The sequence below is a fragment of the Protobothrops mucrosquamatus genome, unplaced genomic scaffold (assembly GCF_001527695.2).
Source record: "Protobothrops mucrosquamatus isolate PMUCROS unplaced genomic scaffold, P.Mucros_1.0 scaffold891, whole genome shotgun sequence".
Lineage (NCBI taxonomy): Eukaryota > Metazoa > Chordata > Lepidosauria > Squamata > Viperidae > Protobothrops > Protobothrops mucrosquamatus.
In genome coordinates this window covers 13,110-28,078 of record NW_015387145.1, presented here as the reverse complement: position 1 = coordinate 28,078, position 14,969 = coordinate 13,110, and the positions used below count along the sequence as shown (strand labels likewise).

The following is a 14,969-nucleotide window of genomic DNA, read 5'->3' as shown; positions in this document are numbered from 1 at the left end:
CTGATTTATTGAGTTTAGTTCTTGCTTACTGACTTCTGTAAATTGGAATGCACCTGCTAAACTAATCTGTCTTTTGTGTCTTGTTTCTTTCATTGAAGAACTACCTCCTTCCTACATATGCTTCAAAAGTCACTCTAGATCAGGGGTGTCAAACTGCCGGCCCATGGGCCGGATGCATCACGAGGAAACCGCGCCCATCCCATTGCTGGCAATAGGAAAAAGTTCCAATACATCACGTGACGTCGCGAGTTTGACATGTCTGCTCTAGATTACCAGAATATTGTTTTTCCACACTTTTTCCTCTTAACACAATATGAAGGGTTGTTATTATTTTATAAGATTTCTATAGTTGCCCATCTTAAGCAACTCTAGGTGGTTCAGAACAGCAACAGACAATAGAAATCTCTATAACAAATTGTCATACCACAAACTTTGTTGGATCCCTTTAGGATAGGTCAGGGCTTTTCAACCAGTGGTACGGGTACCACCTGTGGTACATTGGCACCTGGCAGGTGGTACGCGACCATCCTAGAAAAGTGGTAGCGGGGGAGGGGAATGAGCTGAACCGGTGGCAGCACCGCACAAGCCTGAGCGAGAGACGGCTGGAGCTGCAGGGCTGTCAGGGCTCAGCGGAAGTGCCAGGATCAGTACCACTTTCCAGATGATCGGCGCTTCTTCGGGGCTATCAGGGCTCCGTGGAAGCGCCAGGATCTGCACCAGGCTCCAGCTGGCGCTCGCCACTGATCCTGACACTTCTGCTGAGCCCAGAAGACGTGCCGATCAGCTGGAATGTTGCAGCCTCTCCAGGGTCTTGTGATTTACATTCAGATGCTTGGCAACTGATTCATATTTATGATGGTCCCAGTGTCCCAGGGTCATCTGAAGCGACCAAAACCTGCTGCAACCACCCAGCAGACGGGGGGAATAAAAACCAAGCACCCCCCACCCCACCCCCGCTGCCAATCCTCAACAGAAATGCTCACAACAATGAAAACCTCAGACAGGAGGAAGAGCGCCACTGGGTGGGCAGGCAGGTGTCTAGCTCAGCTGTGGCTTGGGGGGCACTTTTTTCAGTGCCATTGTAACTTCGAAGAGTCACTAAGCAAACTGTTGTAAGTCAAGGACTACCTGTACTTTATCACTTTTTGTCCTTTTTTTTTTGGGTCATCAAGTTTTTGACACCTTGTTAGGCGACTGGTGGTACTCGGATGTTGCCATATCCTAAAAGTGGTACAATGGGTGAAAAGGTCGAAAAGCCCTGGGATAGGTGATTCCATCAGAAGGTGAGCCATATAACTCTGCTTATATCTCACTTGCATCTTGATTTCTTCTCCTTTGTCTTTGTCTTTTTCCATGGCCAAGGTGGATCCCACACAACTCCCTGCAAGAGGTAAATGAAAAAAAATGGCGCCTTTGCCTCCCACAACTGCCAGTAACACGTGCAGCAAGCTTATTTTAGCAGGAATGATCTTTCTATAATTAAGTGCAATTGGATAGTTTAAGACAGGGGTAGGCAACCTTGGCTCTTTTATGATTCGTGGACTTCAACTCTCAGAATTCCTGAGCCAGCCATGCTGGCTCAGGAATTCTGGGAATTGAAGTCCACAAATCATAAAAGAGCCAAGGTTGCCTACCCCGGGTTTAAGAAGAACAAAACATATAACAACGTTTTCTGTTCTCTCTTATTCTAGCATACCCTTTCTTAGACAGGCATTTCAGTCTACCTAAGGCGAGAAACAGACTGATAGTCTGTAATGTGGAATGTAAAATGTTGTTTATATTTCCGGGGCCAAATGTCAATGCCCTATAGAATTTTTGTTCTTATCTCCTGAACAGTAGAGAAAGAATCTATTGTGCAAACCAAAGAAATACATGTATATTTGAATAGTTGTCATAACATACAAATTACAGCATGAGTGAGAAACAAAAAAGCAAACATTATTAGTATAGAATAAATGATAAAAGTTATCAGTTGTGCCTAAAATCTAAAATAGCCCTATGCTGCAACTCACACCATGGGAATAAGAACAGCATGACAGAACATGATTAAACACAGAACCAGCAATTGGGAAGAAAGATATGTTAGCTACAATGGTTGAAGGACACTTTGAGATAGCAGCAAAACATATAACTTGGCTACCAGATGTCCAAACTTTGCAGTTAATAAGAGATAGTAAAAACAGGGAACCGCCTAACTTTGCAACAGATTGCTGGGCTTTATTGTTATGTGAGTAAGGGAATTTGTAGAAGAAAGTATTTCCTGGAAACTTGAAGATTGAATTATGAAGGTTGAGAAAGTGTGAATAGTTTAGGAAGAAAAAGCTAATACCAAATAGTCAGTGAAGTGTGCACAATTTAAGTGCACAAGGTTGAAAAAGTGTGGTCTCTGATTTCTGTAGTCCAAGAGACTCATTTACCTGGAAGATTAAGAATGGGAAGATCATCCCACTGTTAGGTTTTATCATACAGAATTCCTGCTTTGTTTTTATGATATTGGTGAGCTTTGCTTGACAATTTAATGTATCTTGATAAGTTTGTTTTTAATAAATTGAATTGTAACTTATTTCTAATTTGCTTTCATCATTATTTTCAGGGAAAATTAAGCCACAAAGAACTTTTTAGACAGGTGAATGCATTTGTAGGTCTTATTCTATAACATTGCCTAACACCTAATAATATTAAATCCTTAAATTGCTTTTAGGGTTCCAGCATTTTATAACATTTTCATACAATAATTTCAGGCTGCATGCTCAGCACATCACTGCATGTCCGGTAGAGATTAACAAAAGTTTTTTTGTACTGCAATTGTTACAACAAAAGCACACTTTAATTCCTTTTTTTTTGGTGAAATATTTATTATTTGGATTATAGTAACTGTTTTCAAAGTGCTTCGGGTAAATGCTGGAGAACTTGAGAGACATAGAAACTCAGAAGACATAGCTTGTATTCTACATGTATATTGAATGCCTTTTCCTAAACACAAAATCTATCCATTTTCAGACGTTCTATGATGGAAACACAAATATGTCTTGACAGTTAATCAGTGAGAAAAAAAAGATCCCTAGACATAGGAGATATGAAAAGTGCTGAATTATATCATTTACTGTATAAATGTATTATTATTCTATATTTTCTAGTTCTAACAAGTTTTTTTAAAAAATGAACACAATGGATAGGAAAAGATTGAGATGGATCAATGATCAAATTTTGGTTGCAGGTTTAAGAGAACCTTTGTTTATTTGAATATGTACAGTATTTTAGGAGGGAAAAATATAATATAAAATATACCAAAACAAACTAACGTAGCCCATAATAAATTCATCCAGGTTTTGAATAATCTCTTGCCATGTTTCTCAGACTTGTGCAAATACCTTCGGATCTTTTTATTCAGGTAAGTGTTAAAACATTTAGCATACAGTTACTTTGGCCCATCATACTTTGTTCTCACCAGAAGGGGAAATATGAGACATGATAATCCAATTATATATTCGGAGCCTCTAGTAAAATCATCTAGCCTCCCTGAATAGCTAGACTCTGGCAAATTATTGAGGGCCCTGCTCTAACATCAGTGGATGAAAAACCTGAAGTATCAGAGAGAAGAACCAATACAGCTATCTTTTCAGAAAACATTTCTGAGCTAAATATTTCATTTCATGTTCTTCTCAATCCAGTCTTTGAAAGGAATTGCTCGGCTGTAGCCACTGTAAAGTTGTAGGCTGCATGTCTTGTCATAGCCCCAGCTCACTAAACCCATGAGATGCCAAGTTAACTCAGAAGAAGATTTTCCTGGCAAAGGTATTGCAGCAATCCCTCCAGTCTCAGAAGGGCAGATGTTAGAAGCTGCTGTGGGATGCTGCTTGGCACAGAACATACTGTCAGTGACACTGATTTGGATCCCATGTTCCTCATATTGTTGCTCACACAGAAGGGAGTCCACTATCTGAACAGACCCGCTACGAATTGTATCATTCTTGTAGTTTGGGTCTGTAACACCAGTCAGGATCTTCCAACCAGTGACGACTATTTGCAAATCATCTGTAGGAGGATCGACATCACGTGTGGAAGCCAGGCATATGGGTTGGACATGGCTGCTGATTCTGGCTTTGTCCAGGAGCTTAACGATAGCTATGTCAGAATCAAGCAATATAGGGTCGTAATTTGGGTGAACTATGATGGCTGAAATCTAGGAGAAATCCAGAACAACAATATAAGAATTTACATGTTACATATATTTTATTCTATTCATTTTAATATTGTATATGAAATCCCAAGTCATCTTTAGCAGTCACTAACTGTTGTCAACTGCAGCCACAGTTACAACAGTGGCCCCAAACCATGGATATCTTGGAATACAGCTATGCAAGATGGGAATTGTAACAGTTAGGTTCTCAAGGCAATTGGAAAGTCTCAGAAGGAAGAAGGTAGCTTGATCTAACCATAGATTGCAATATTAAATCAAAACCAAAGGACTACAAACCTGATAATACTCAAGTGTAGAAAAAGGACAATTATTTTGATGGAAATATACATCCCAGATAAAGGCAGTAAAACATTTTAAAAGTCCAGGATGAAATAACGGTTAAGAGGTGGCTTAAGCAGTCACTTCCCTAATTCACCTAACTATAAGGAGGAGGTACAGAAGAAAAAGATTTGCAAAATTCTATCTTATAGCCAGCACCATTAAATTAGTTTCAGCCATCCTAGTTTACTTATTGGAGTTGATGATATGAATGGAACCTAGGTGTGATAGAGCTTATTGATCTGTTTCTTTAAAATTTAATTAATCTACTAGAGCCTTCAAAGCTTCTTATAGTAATATAAGAAAAAATTAATGAGGAATCAACAGTAAAGATGAAGAATATCTATCTATCTGTCTGTCTGTCTATCTATCTATGAACCTATCTATCATCTATCTTTGTTACCATAAACAATTGGCTAGGGATACTCCTATCTCATCCTGTTAGTTGCAACTAATTCTAATGATATCAGTAAAGCTTATCTCTAAATGGCTGACCTGAGAGCTCTAGGCTGCAAGTAACTCCTGGAAGCCTTAGATATGGATAACCAGAAGCCTCTAAACAAAGATACCCAAGTATAATTTTTATGGAACAAGAAATTAAAATTACTTATTACCTGGCTTGAAAAGGAACATATATACCGTGTTTAATTTCAGGGAAATGGAAATATCAATGAAGTTTAGTTTTTGTTTTATTCACTATGATGTACTAAATGCCTTCGCACTCATCTATTCATCCCAAACACTTAACTCACCCGTAGATTCTGTATGATCTTCTCATCTCTATCCTCATCTCTGTAGAACTTGCCAAGAACAACTCTGATGTCTGCTGTTTTGAGAACAGTGACCTTCCCCAGATTGGTGACACAGTGTGCAGCCACAACAACTGTGCGTTCATTCAACAAAGCTCCGCTGCAAATCAGTATCCAAGTCCCTTTTCTGTGATTGGGAAACTTCACCCCATTAGGTCTCCGATAGATGGCTGCTTGCCATGGCCATCTGGTTGTGGGTGATTTGCGAAGTATAGTGTTTTCTGTCTTTCCGCAGACTGCCAAAAGGAGAGGGAGAAGAAAGAAATATGATTTTTTAATTAATAAAACAAAGTATGTAAAATCGATCTTATTACATTATTAATTAAAGTACCTGAGCCCAAGGCAAATTTTACCTTGCAGTAAAATTACATTATGTAAAATAAATCTTTTGGCTTTCTAAATGCTATACATTTCTACCTATCCACCCTCCTTTCCAGATTTCTTTCTTTCTTTGACAAACCATATTATATTCTTAAGCTAACGAAATATTCAGGACTTCCCAAAGCAGATTTTAAAATCACATATTTAACCTTGTTCTAAAAAATGAGAAGCCTTTTTGATTGTTTAGACAGAAAATTAGAAGACAAGCTTAACAATAAACAAAACAAAACAAAAATGGTCTTAGCTTTATGATTGGTAGTCACACCAATCAATAGAAAAGTCTATTCTGTATATTCTGTGGGTTGTCAAGCCTCTAAATTAAGTAACAAGAGTCTTTTCCATTCTCATAGACAGTATATTTGTATGATGTACAGACCAATATAAATGAATATTGTATTCATTTACTGTATGAATACTATAAACACATATATCCAAAGGGAAGAATCAAGTTGTTGAAAATTAGGCATAATTTCCCTTTAACATTAATCCAGACAGAGTTAATATTTTAAAGTCCATTGATTTCTGTGGGAAAAGCAAGCAGAAACATAAACTTCTCTTTTTTAAATCAGTGAAGGTTAAAAAATTTTAATCTCTGTTGAATTGGGCTCAATTTTATTTTTGCCTATTAACATTTATTTTGATCAATAGGTGTTTTCTAGTGAGTAATTCCTTTGGTTTGTCACAATTGGCACACACTGCTAATGACATATTCCTACATTCATTAAAAAGAGCCCTCAAATCTTTCCAAGTGCTGGAAAATTTGCAAAAAATAAGCTGATAATCCCCATTTATCAACTGCCTCCATTTCAATGTGGATTTCTTCTGATGACAAAAAATGGTGTCATTTGGGGGAAATGGCTGCGCCCTTCTCCTCATCTGTACCTAAGACAGTAGAGGTGAAGAAAAACAAATTCTCTATAAATTTCAAAAAACCAAGCAGGAAGTGACATTCCTGTATATTTCACTTCAGGATAAGGCCTGCTTTGGCCTCATTTCCAACCAACTTTTCCCAATGCCAATGACCTTTTTTTTTCACAGGAACAATTTTTTTTTTTTTGCTTCCAAAATAGGTTGGATTGGCAGAAAAGGCTTGTTAGCTGAGGGGAAAGCAAATCCCACTGAGAGAGTTGAATGGGTCTTGCTCTGTCTCACAATTGGCTGAAGCATTTTCAATGTCTATTTTTCTCAAATGTGAACTTGTTTGCTATTAATACATCCTTTCAGATAAAGATCTTTGAACGGTTATTTTCCTCTAGCTGAAGATCTTTGAAGGATATCCTTATGTTCTGAGTTGCATAAGTGACAAACACTGAATAGAATTAACAGGAGCAACTCCCTGCTTCCCTCTCACTTGTAAAGAAGCAGCTTGTATTCACTTGTGTGCATATTTGAATAATAGTTCTATTGGGTGGCCTACAAGTAGCATTCATGTACTTCATTTAAGAATGTCTAATCACTGACTGGTTGCGAAGATAAATCCTCATAACTATTGTAAAACGCACCTCATCACAGACAACTGTACATGAATTTCCTAGACCTTAACAATCTCTTCCTCAAGGAATTTTCCTTTAGAGAGCAATATTATTACTTATGGCATGGCAGTGTTGCCTAATATTGTATGTCTTATAGCCACACTCTTACTTGGGATGCATGACGGGGCCCTCCCACTCCATTTTCCTGTTTTCAGACAGGTTCTTCGGCTGCTTCCCAAACGATGATAAAAAGGAGAAATACAGTCATACTGCAGCTGCGTGTGAAGATGGTGGAAGCCTGGAGGCAATTCTCCAAAAGGTAGTGAAGGTTTCTTGGTTGGATAAGCCTCCAACTTCTGTTTGTTAAATGTAGATGAATAGAGTTGATGCAAGGGAGTCTCCCTGTTTTGTTCGTAGAGAACATAGAGTTATAATCAACAAGCTGAAACCTTTTTACATCTTTGGCTTTCATAGTATTGAAGTATAGTTTGGAATAAAACATTATTACAAATAAGCTAATATTTATCATTATAATCCAGTGAAACTTTGCAGCCCATGGAACCATTCAAGTCTTTCTAGACTCTTAGTAAAATTCAGAATTCTCTTCTTCAAATATGATTAAGAGGCAAAGCTTACCAATATAATATTTAAGCAGGCAATCCAAATTCTGTCTACTGTCTTTCCAGTTAGCGTTGTTGGGAAGATGTGCCTGACGTCTTGTAGTTTTATTACTAAAAGTATACTTAATATACTTATATAATACTATATACTTATACATATATACCAGTAGTCTGATTCACTATATTTTCCAGACTGACTTTAATAGATATTAGACTATTTTGAAAGTGTGACCTCCTTTTGCAAAAGATTCATTAAAAAAACACTGAAGCACTTACCAAGCAATTGTTAATATCAGCAAAGAAAACTAAGGAGAGAATGAATCTATCATGTATCTATTCCACTATGGGGGATACACACACACACACACACACACACACACACACACACACACACACACATTCACACACACATTCTCTCTCTCTCTCTCTCACACACACACACACATACACATACATACACACACAGAGAGAGTTCTGAAATTTTTGCACAACACAAATTCAGTCCATTTTTGGATAAATAAAGAGGAAGATTTTTCCCACACATGTAACTGTCCTCTGGACATATTTTTAATATGTGGCAATAAAACCTAACTGAATCTAAAAAATTTACACAGCACTAAGAATTTTAGAATTGGAGAGAATGTAATGTGTAACTCTTGTGTTAGGTTTATATAATTCAGTACTACAGTATCAGATACTTTTCATGTAATAACTCTTCAGATATGTGTTAATTTAGGAAGTGCTAGTTTTGTTGTCTAGTATGTTTATGCTGCTTTTGACTAGAGATTTATTTGTATGCTATAGGTCAACATTCTAATATCAAAAGTAAAATGTCCCTCAAATCAAGATTGACTCATACATCCATTTCATGGATTCATACATTCTTCTTGGCAACAATGTGGAAGTAGCAGTAATTGACATCTTAGTCTAGCCTGCAACCTGATCCTTCACCCAAGTACTCATGAAAGCTGTAGGACAAGGAGTAGCAGAACTTGGAGGCAGAGTTAAAAGAGGGATCAGCCTAGACTCCCTACATACAATAGCCACAAGCAAAATAAGTCCAACCTCCCTTGAATTCCATTGACCCATATCTAGCCCCAAACAGGTGTTAACCATTTGTTGAGAAGATTCTTGCACATATGCATGATTAGCAATAAATAAGTCTAATTGGACCTGATTTTTTTGCGCCTGCTTAGGTTACTAGATCAGCAAGTTGGCTAAGTCTTATAGTAATCAAATGATGAGGTTTGAAAGGAAGATTTATATTTTGGATAATTCCCAGCAGAAATCAGACAAATGGGATCTTGTACAAAAAGATGGAACAATAGCTCATTATTTTATAGGATGACATAGACGTCAGTTCCTATCTATGATGCCAAAATTATGAATTTGTGCATAGCGATATCATGATACAAGTTCTGCCATTTCTAATTTTGTTGCAATGTTACATTCAAGGATATAAGGGGCAGAGTTTTAATATCAATTTCATAATGTTTGCCACTCCTTTTTCCCTGCATATGTTTATGTATGAAGAATTCATGAATATCTTCTATGTAATCACTGGAGCAATGACAGTTTTACAGTACCTATTTTGACAATTCTTATCACACCTTTCTTTAGCTTCCACAGGAAATCTTTCTTATCTTTTCATCAGTTAGGATTTGGTCATCTGTGTCAGTAGTTTATTATAAAGTACTGTGACAGATTGTCAGAAATTGTATTATAGATTATATCAGCTAATATATTTGCTTGTGGATGTTTATATTTATACAGTAACCATGCTGGCTTATAAATTTCCACCTAATAGATTTTTTTTTATCAAACTAGCATTGTTATTTGCAGAATAACTGCTATAGTTTATGCATTTCCCCCCAGATAATGTTTGTACAACCAGGCACAGAGACACAAGAACAAGCAATAATATTTTTCATTAATATAAGGTATTGCAATCTTACCTTGACTGTACTTGTATAGGGAGTACTTTTTTTCTCACTAGGTCAGAAATCTTTGGTTCTCTGCAAGCTAAAAAAAAATAAACACTACACAATGTTGCATAATCCTTTTTCATGTTTCAAGCTCAAATCGATAGTGTCCCTATCACTTCCCGGCACTATCATAAATGAATTAAGATAAAGGACAAGCAATTCATTAAGCGATAGATACTGCATATGTTTTTAAGAATAACTTTTAGTTCTGTTTTCTTAAACAGAGCTAAACTGAGCAAACAAGCCTAAGTTTTATGGTTTCATTTCACAGACCATAGAAATGATGCAATCCACTGCTTCTCTACTTAGAGGTTCCATATATCTCAGTAAGAGCAGCATAATTATACCCTACTTCTGCATATTTATAGCCTGGTAATAATCGCCCAGCTGGTCCATGGATTATGTATGTCCACTATTAGCAGGAAGACTATTAGAGAGATCCTATTATATTTTGGACGAGACATGAGATCATTAATAGTTCCACAAACCTCATTCCTTTCTTCTGAAATCTGATATTTACTTTCACTTTTCATGCGTAATAAATGAGAGCAGAAATAGGTAATAGATAAACCATTATGAAATTAAGAATTAAACACAATAGTAATTTATTTTAAATGCGAGACAAGCCATTATATGGTTGTGAAAGATTTAGACATTTTATTTATTAGAATTCTGTCTTGGATCACCTTGAAGAACTCAACTGATCTAAAATTAATATCAGGAAAAATGCTTGCCCAACAATGGGCTAGTAATTAATATTTATAAAGAGGCAAAGTGGGAGAAGCGGTGACAAAACATGTAGAGTGACATGACTCAAACTTTGTCCTCTTGTACAGTATATCTTTGTCATTTGGCACCTCAGTTGGCTATAGATCTCCCTAAGGGTAGTAGTTCCAATATGGTTATGCAAAATTATAGAAGGAATAGTGCATATCAGCCCAAAAGCTATGATTGACTGATCACTGTGTCCATTTTTATGCAATATGCTTTTCATTAGCATTTTATTGTTTTATTTTACTCCCTGTTTTGATAGAAATTGTCTGGATTTACTTGCAAACCTGTGAAAAGGTAAATTAGCAATCTGATTCTGTAGATGGTTTCTATCCCAAATTCTATAAGCAAGCAATTTTTTTCTGTACTGTCCAGCTTCAACTTAACAGTTCCTAAAATTAGCTTATCCAGTAAGTCTGATGGAAAAAAATATGATAAAGAAGCCAATGAAGCATTATATTCCAATTCTATATAATAGGACAATTTCCTTTTTTTTAACCTGATGAGCACATTCACAATTTTGAGCACATATTATAATGCTTCTTGCGAAATAGCTGCAAAGCTGCCTTATTTATTCCAAAAACTACTTCCAGTAGAGATAGAGTGCAAAACATGGATTCACCTGTTTCTCACTCCTATTGTATTTTCTTTCAGATTTTGGGAGAAAGGTGCCAAAGCCACAGACATACTGCAAGAAACTTTTTATTAAAATCAAAAGAGACTGAGCCTACTCTGCCTAACATTACAGTACACCTTTTCTTACTATTGGCTCCCCTCTTTGTCTTCTGCCTAGCTTCTCCTCCTTGGTTAGTTTCCAAATCTGGACTGGCTCTGAACAAGTGTTCCTTAACACCTAGTTTGCATCAGGGAGTTGATCGCTATAAAATATAACACTTCCTTATCCATCTCTGTTTATCAAAGACTTTTTTCCTGGGCAGGTAAGCATCTTTATAAGCAAAGCTGCTTGGGTGCTTTCGAGGTATTTTTGGAAATAAAGAGGATACCTAAGGACAACACTTTGTTTTGTAGTGTATCACTTTTTTGAAATAAAAAGACAAATGGTGCACAAAGCTGGACAGGAGCCAAGCATCTTTTCCACAAGGACAATTATTAGAGAGCAATTGAGTACTTTCCAGATAATTGGATTCTAATTTTAATAAGCTCCACTCAACTTAATTTATGGCCAGAGATTACAAAGGGGATTGGAAAAATTATCTGCCTCTGTAACAAGTCCTTATAGTCCTGGTATTCATATTAGTTAGTATGCAGCTTATAAAATGTATAAAATAAGTTGCCATTTATTTGGATTGCTTCACCCATGTAGCATTTGGAGAATGTGTCACCGATGCTTTTAGAAAATGATTGTTGTGGTATCAGTGATACTTATGCCTATCCATGGCAATCAGATTGTATTAGAAGGAACATGTTCACTGACATCCTATTCATGTTGTAAGATGTTCACAATCAATTTCAGTTAACCACTGTGTTTTTTTTTCTTGGCAAACTGGTTTATCAGTATCTTTCTGTGGGGCAAATGTTGGATCCTGACGTATTCTTGAATAGAGAAGAGATGCAAGAGACTACGGTATTAATTTATGTTGTAACTGTCTAGCCTCCAGTTAAATTGTTGTTAGTTAAAGGAATATGGAAGAAATTAGATGAAGTAGGGATTCTAGTGGGAATCAACAAAGATTACATCAGTACAATAGATGTCATAATATATTCATTAGAAAGCATTACAAGTATTAAGTGATGTTATTAATTACCTTTTATACAGATTGGTTGTTTCCCTGACCATTCGCCATCGGGTTTGCAGGTCCTCTTTTCATTACCGCTGAGAGTGTAGGTGTTATTGCAAAAGAATGTAATTATGGTTCCAATTTTTGCATAATGACCATTAATTAGAGCAGTATCATCCATCAGTTTCCTGTACCCATTGAGTGGACCACCTGGATCAGAGCAGTTTCTCTCTTCCATAACTAGTAATTCAAATGGTTGTTGCTGTTATTATCCAAAGTAGAATGCTTTATTGAACATCACATTATTCAATTCTTTACTAATCAAAAAAATATGATCAACTTTACTTTTGCCATTAACCTTAAGTTAGGCATTTAACACCACACAAATCAGCCATTAGTTTTGCTAAAATGTCTTTGCACTCAACTATATCTTTTTTTTTTTAGATTACCACATTCTAGATGCTATTTTTGCTTAATTAATTTCTATATTATTCTTCCTCTCAGGCATATCCAGCAATAGGTGAACTCCAAATCTCCAAATCCAACTAATTAATTCTTTGTTGTAATTTTAATTTTAATATATAGTTTTAGATTTTTTTTAGTAATAATTTTTAGAATGTTTGGATTGTGTGATGCCTTAAGAAAGCCTACTCTGAAAAGGAAGCTGCAAATCCAATGTTTACTAAGCCAATAAATAAATAGACTTGCATTTCATTTTGGAAGTGACATCAAATTGTAATACTCATAAAGTATTCATTCTATTTAATGCTGATTGACTAATATTTAATTTAATTTGAACTGCAGAGAATAAGGAAAAAAACCACATTTGCCATAGTCCAGATACAAATATCTCACTTCCGTTCAACAATTGCCGAGTTAAAGTATATTAAATTTTGTTTGTATTATGAATGGATAGCTTATTTTAGACTTGGGATGTTATGTATTTATCCCTGTACTCAGTTCTGGGAAGTCCGGGGGGGGAGGGGGGAAGGGGATGAAGGGGTAGAATTATAAAAATTTGGTGTATTTATAAATTAAATGTAAATGTTTGTTTTTAAGAAGAGGAGATGATCGGCTAGTACCCCTAAACTGCATCCGAGGTGGTGGAAAAGAAGGTGATGGGATGTATAGGATAGTTGGGAAGGTGGAAAGAGGAGAGGTAGTGGTCAAGAGGGGGAGGAAGGAAGAGGGAAGTAGGTAGGAAGGTGGAGGGAGTGTGGATGCAGGGGGGGGAACGCCGATTATTTCGGAATAGGCTTTTTATGTGCTTGTTTTTCTAATGAAATGCACCATATTTGTATTATTTGTTCATATTTTATTTGAAAAAAAATAAAAAAATTTAATAAAAAAAAACAATTGCCCTTCTATTGACCTTTGCTACAGAAGTCTGATAGGCTGACATGTCTTTCTGCTTCCTGACCACACAGGTAAACTCAACCACATATGCCTCTATTAGCCATAAAACTAAAAGTCAATGCCAGCAAAAGACAGGCTTTTCCATGCTGTACAATATCAATATAAACTTTGCTAAAATTAAATTTTACGTCAGACAGCCAAGATGTTAGGTCAGAAATACATTTTTCCTTTTTTTGTTTTCTTAGCAGTTTCTGGAAAATAAACCATTGCAATAGAAGAAACATAAGGAACTCTTACCACATCCAGGATGGTGTGCAGACCAGCTCCCATTTAGTTGACAGTAAGCAACCTGGATGCCTTTTAAGGTATAACCTGCGTTGCATTTGAAGGAAACCTGGGACCCGTATTTAAAGTCATCTCCTTCCACAAAACCATGAGCAGGATTACCTGGAGTCCTACACATCACCACTGACAGTTCAGATATTTCAAAAAAATCCACTTTATTACAAAAACAGGAGTGTTTTAGGATTAGTAAGAATGTTTTTTAAAATATTACATTGCAAGAATAGTAAGAGAGAAGCAAAATGAAGAACAAGTAACTAGTACAGACAATTAAAAAGTGTTCCATAGTGCTGGTGTGTTTTTCATATTTTGACAGCTCATGGTAGCATAAATATACCAGTATGTGCATAAGTGTCTGCAGGGAAGGTGATGGGAAATGATGAAATGTAGATCAGAGTGTCACGCTGCAAACCCTGTAACATCTATAGTTACACTACATATATATTGTCCTGTTTATTACAGCCAGAGAACCTGAATAGCTAAGTGCAAATATAATCAAAAAGCTTGGCATAAAATAAAATGGCTTGACAGATAAAATAGATTGATATTTCACAAAAGATTTTAAAAAAACCCTCAGTGTTATTAATGTACTAATAAAGACTTTGTTTTATGCACTTTTTAATCTTTCTTTCTTTCTTTCTTTCTTTCTTTCTTTCTTTCTTTCTTTCTTTCTTTCTTTCTTTCTTTCTTTCTTTCTTTCTTTCTTTCTTTCTTTCTTTTTACCCTACCTTTATTACTTTGTACGTAACTCAAGATGATGAATGCAGGTAGTCCTCAACTTACAATCATTCATTTAGTGGCCGTTTGAAGTTAACAATGGCATTGAAAAAAGTGACTTATGACCGTTTTTCACACTTACGACTCTTGCAGCATCCTCATGGTCACGTGGTCAGACTTGGCAAGTGGTTCATATTTATGATGGCTGCATGTCCCGTTGGTCATGTGATCCCCTTTGGCCACCTTCTGACAAGCAAA

The 14,969-nt window shown here is 36.2% G+C and overlaps 1 protein-coding gene across 1 annotated transcript; it reads right to left on the bottom strand.

The window, feature by feature from the left end:
* Positions 1-2,855: 2,855 nt before the first annotated feature.
* Positions 2,856-14,117, bottom strand: PAMR1 (peptidase domain containing associated with muscle regeneration 1). The gene is made up of 6 exons (XM_015819299.1): positions 13,950-14,117; positions 12,324-12,536; positions 9,757-9,823; positions 7,351-7,583; positions 5,272-5,564; positions 2,856-4,183 (listed from the first exon to the last, which is right to left on the bottom strand). The coding sequence occupies exons 1-6, from the start codon at positions 14,113-14,115 to the stop codon at positions 3,647-3,649; spliced, it is 1,509 nt and encodes a 502-aa protein (XP_015674785.1). The 5' UTR covers positions 14,116-14,117; the 3' UTR covers positions 2,856-3,646.
* Positions 14,118-14,969: the final 852 nt, after the last annotated feature.

Excerpts from the sequence above, each read along its gene's own strand:
- PAMR1 (XM_015819299.1), bottom strand. The coding sequence starts at position 14,115 with ATGTGTAGGACTCCAGGTAATCCTGCTCATGGTTTTGTGGAAGGAGAT. Across the intron at positions 12,537-13,949 it reads TGCACACCATCCTGGATGTG|TTATGGAAGAGAGAAACTGC; the intron begins GTAAGAGTTCCT and ends TTGAATTACTAG. Across the intron at positions 9,824-12,323 it reads ACAACCAATCTGTATAAAAG|CTTGCAGAGAACCAAAGATT; the intron begins GTAATTAATAAC and ends ATTTTTTTTTAG.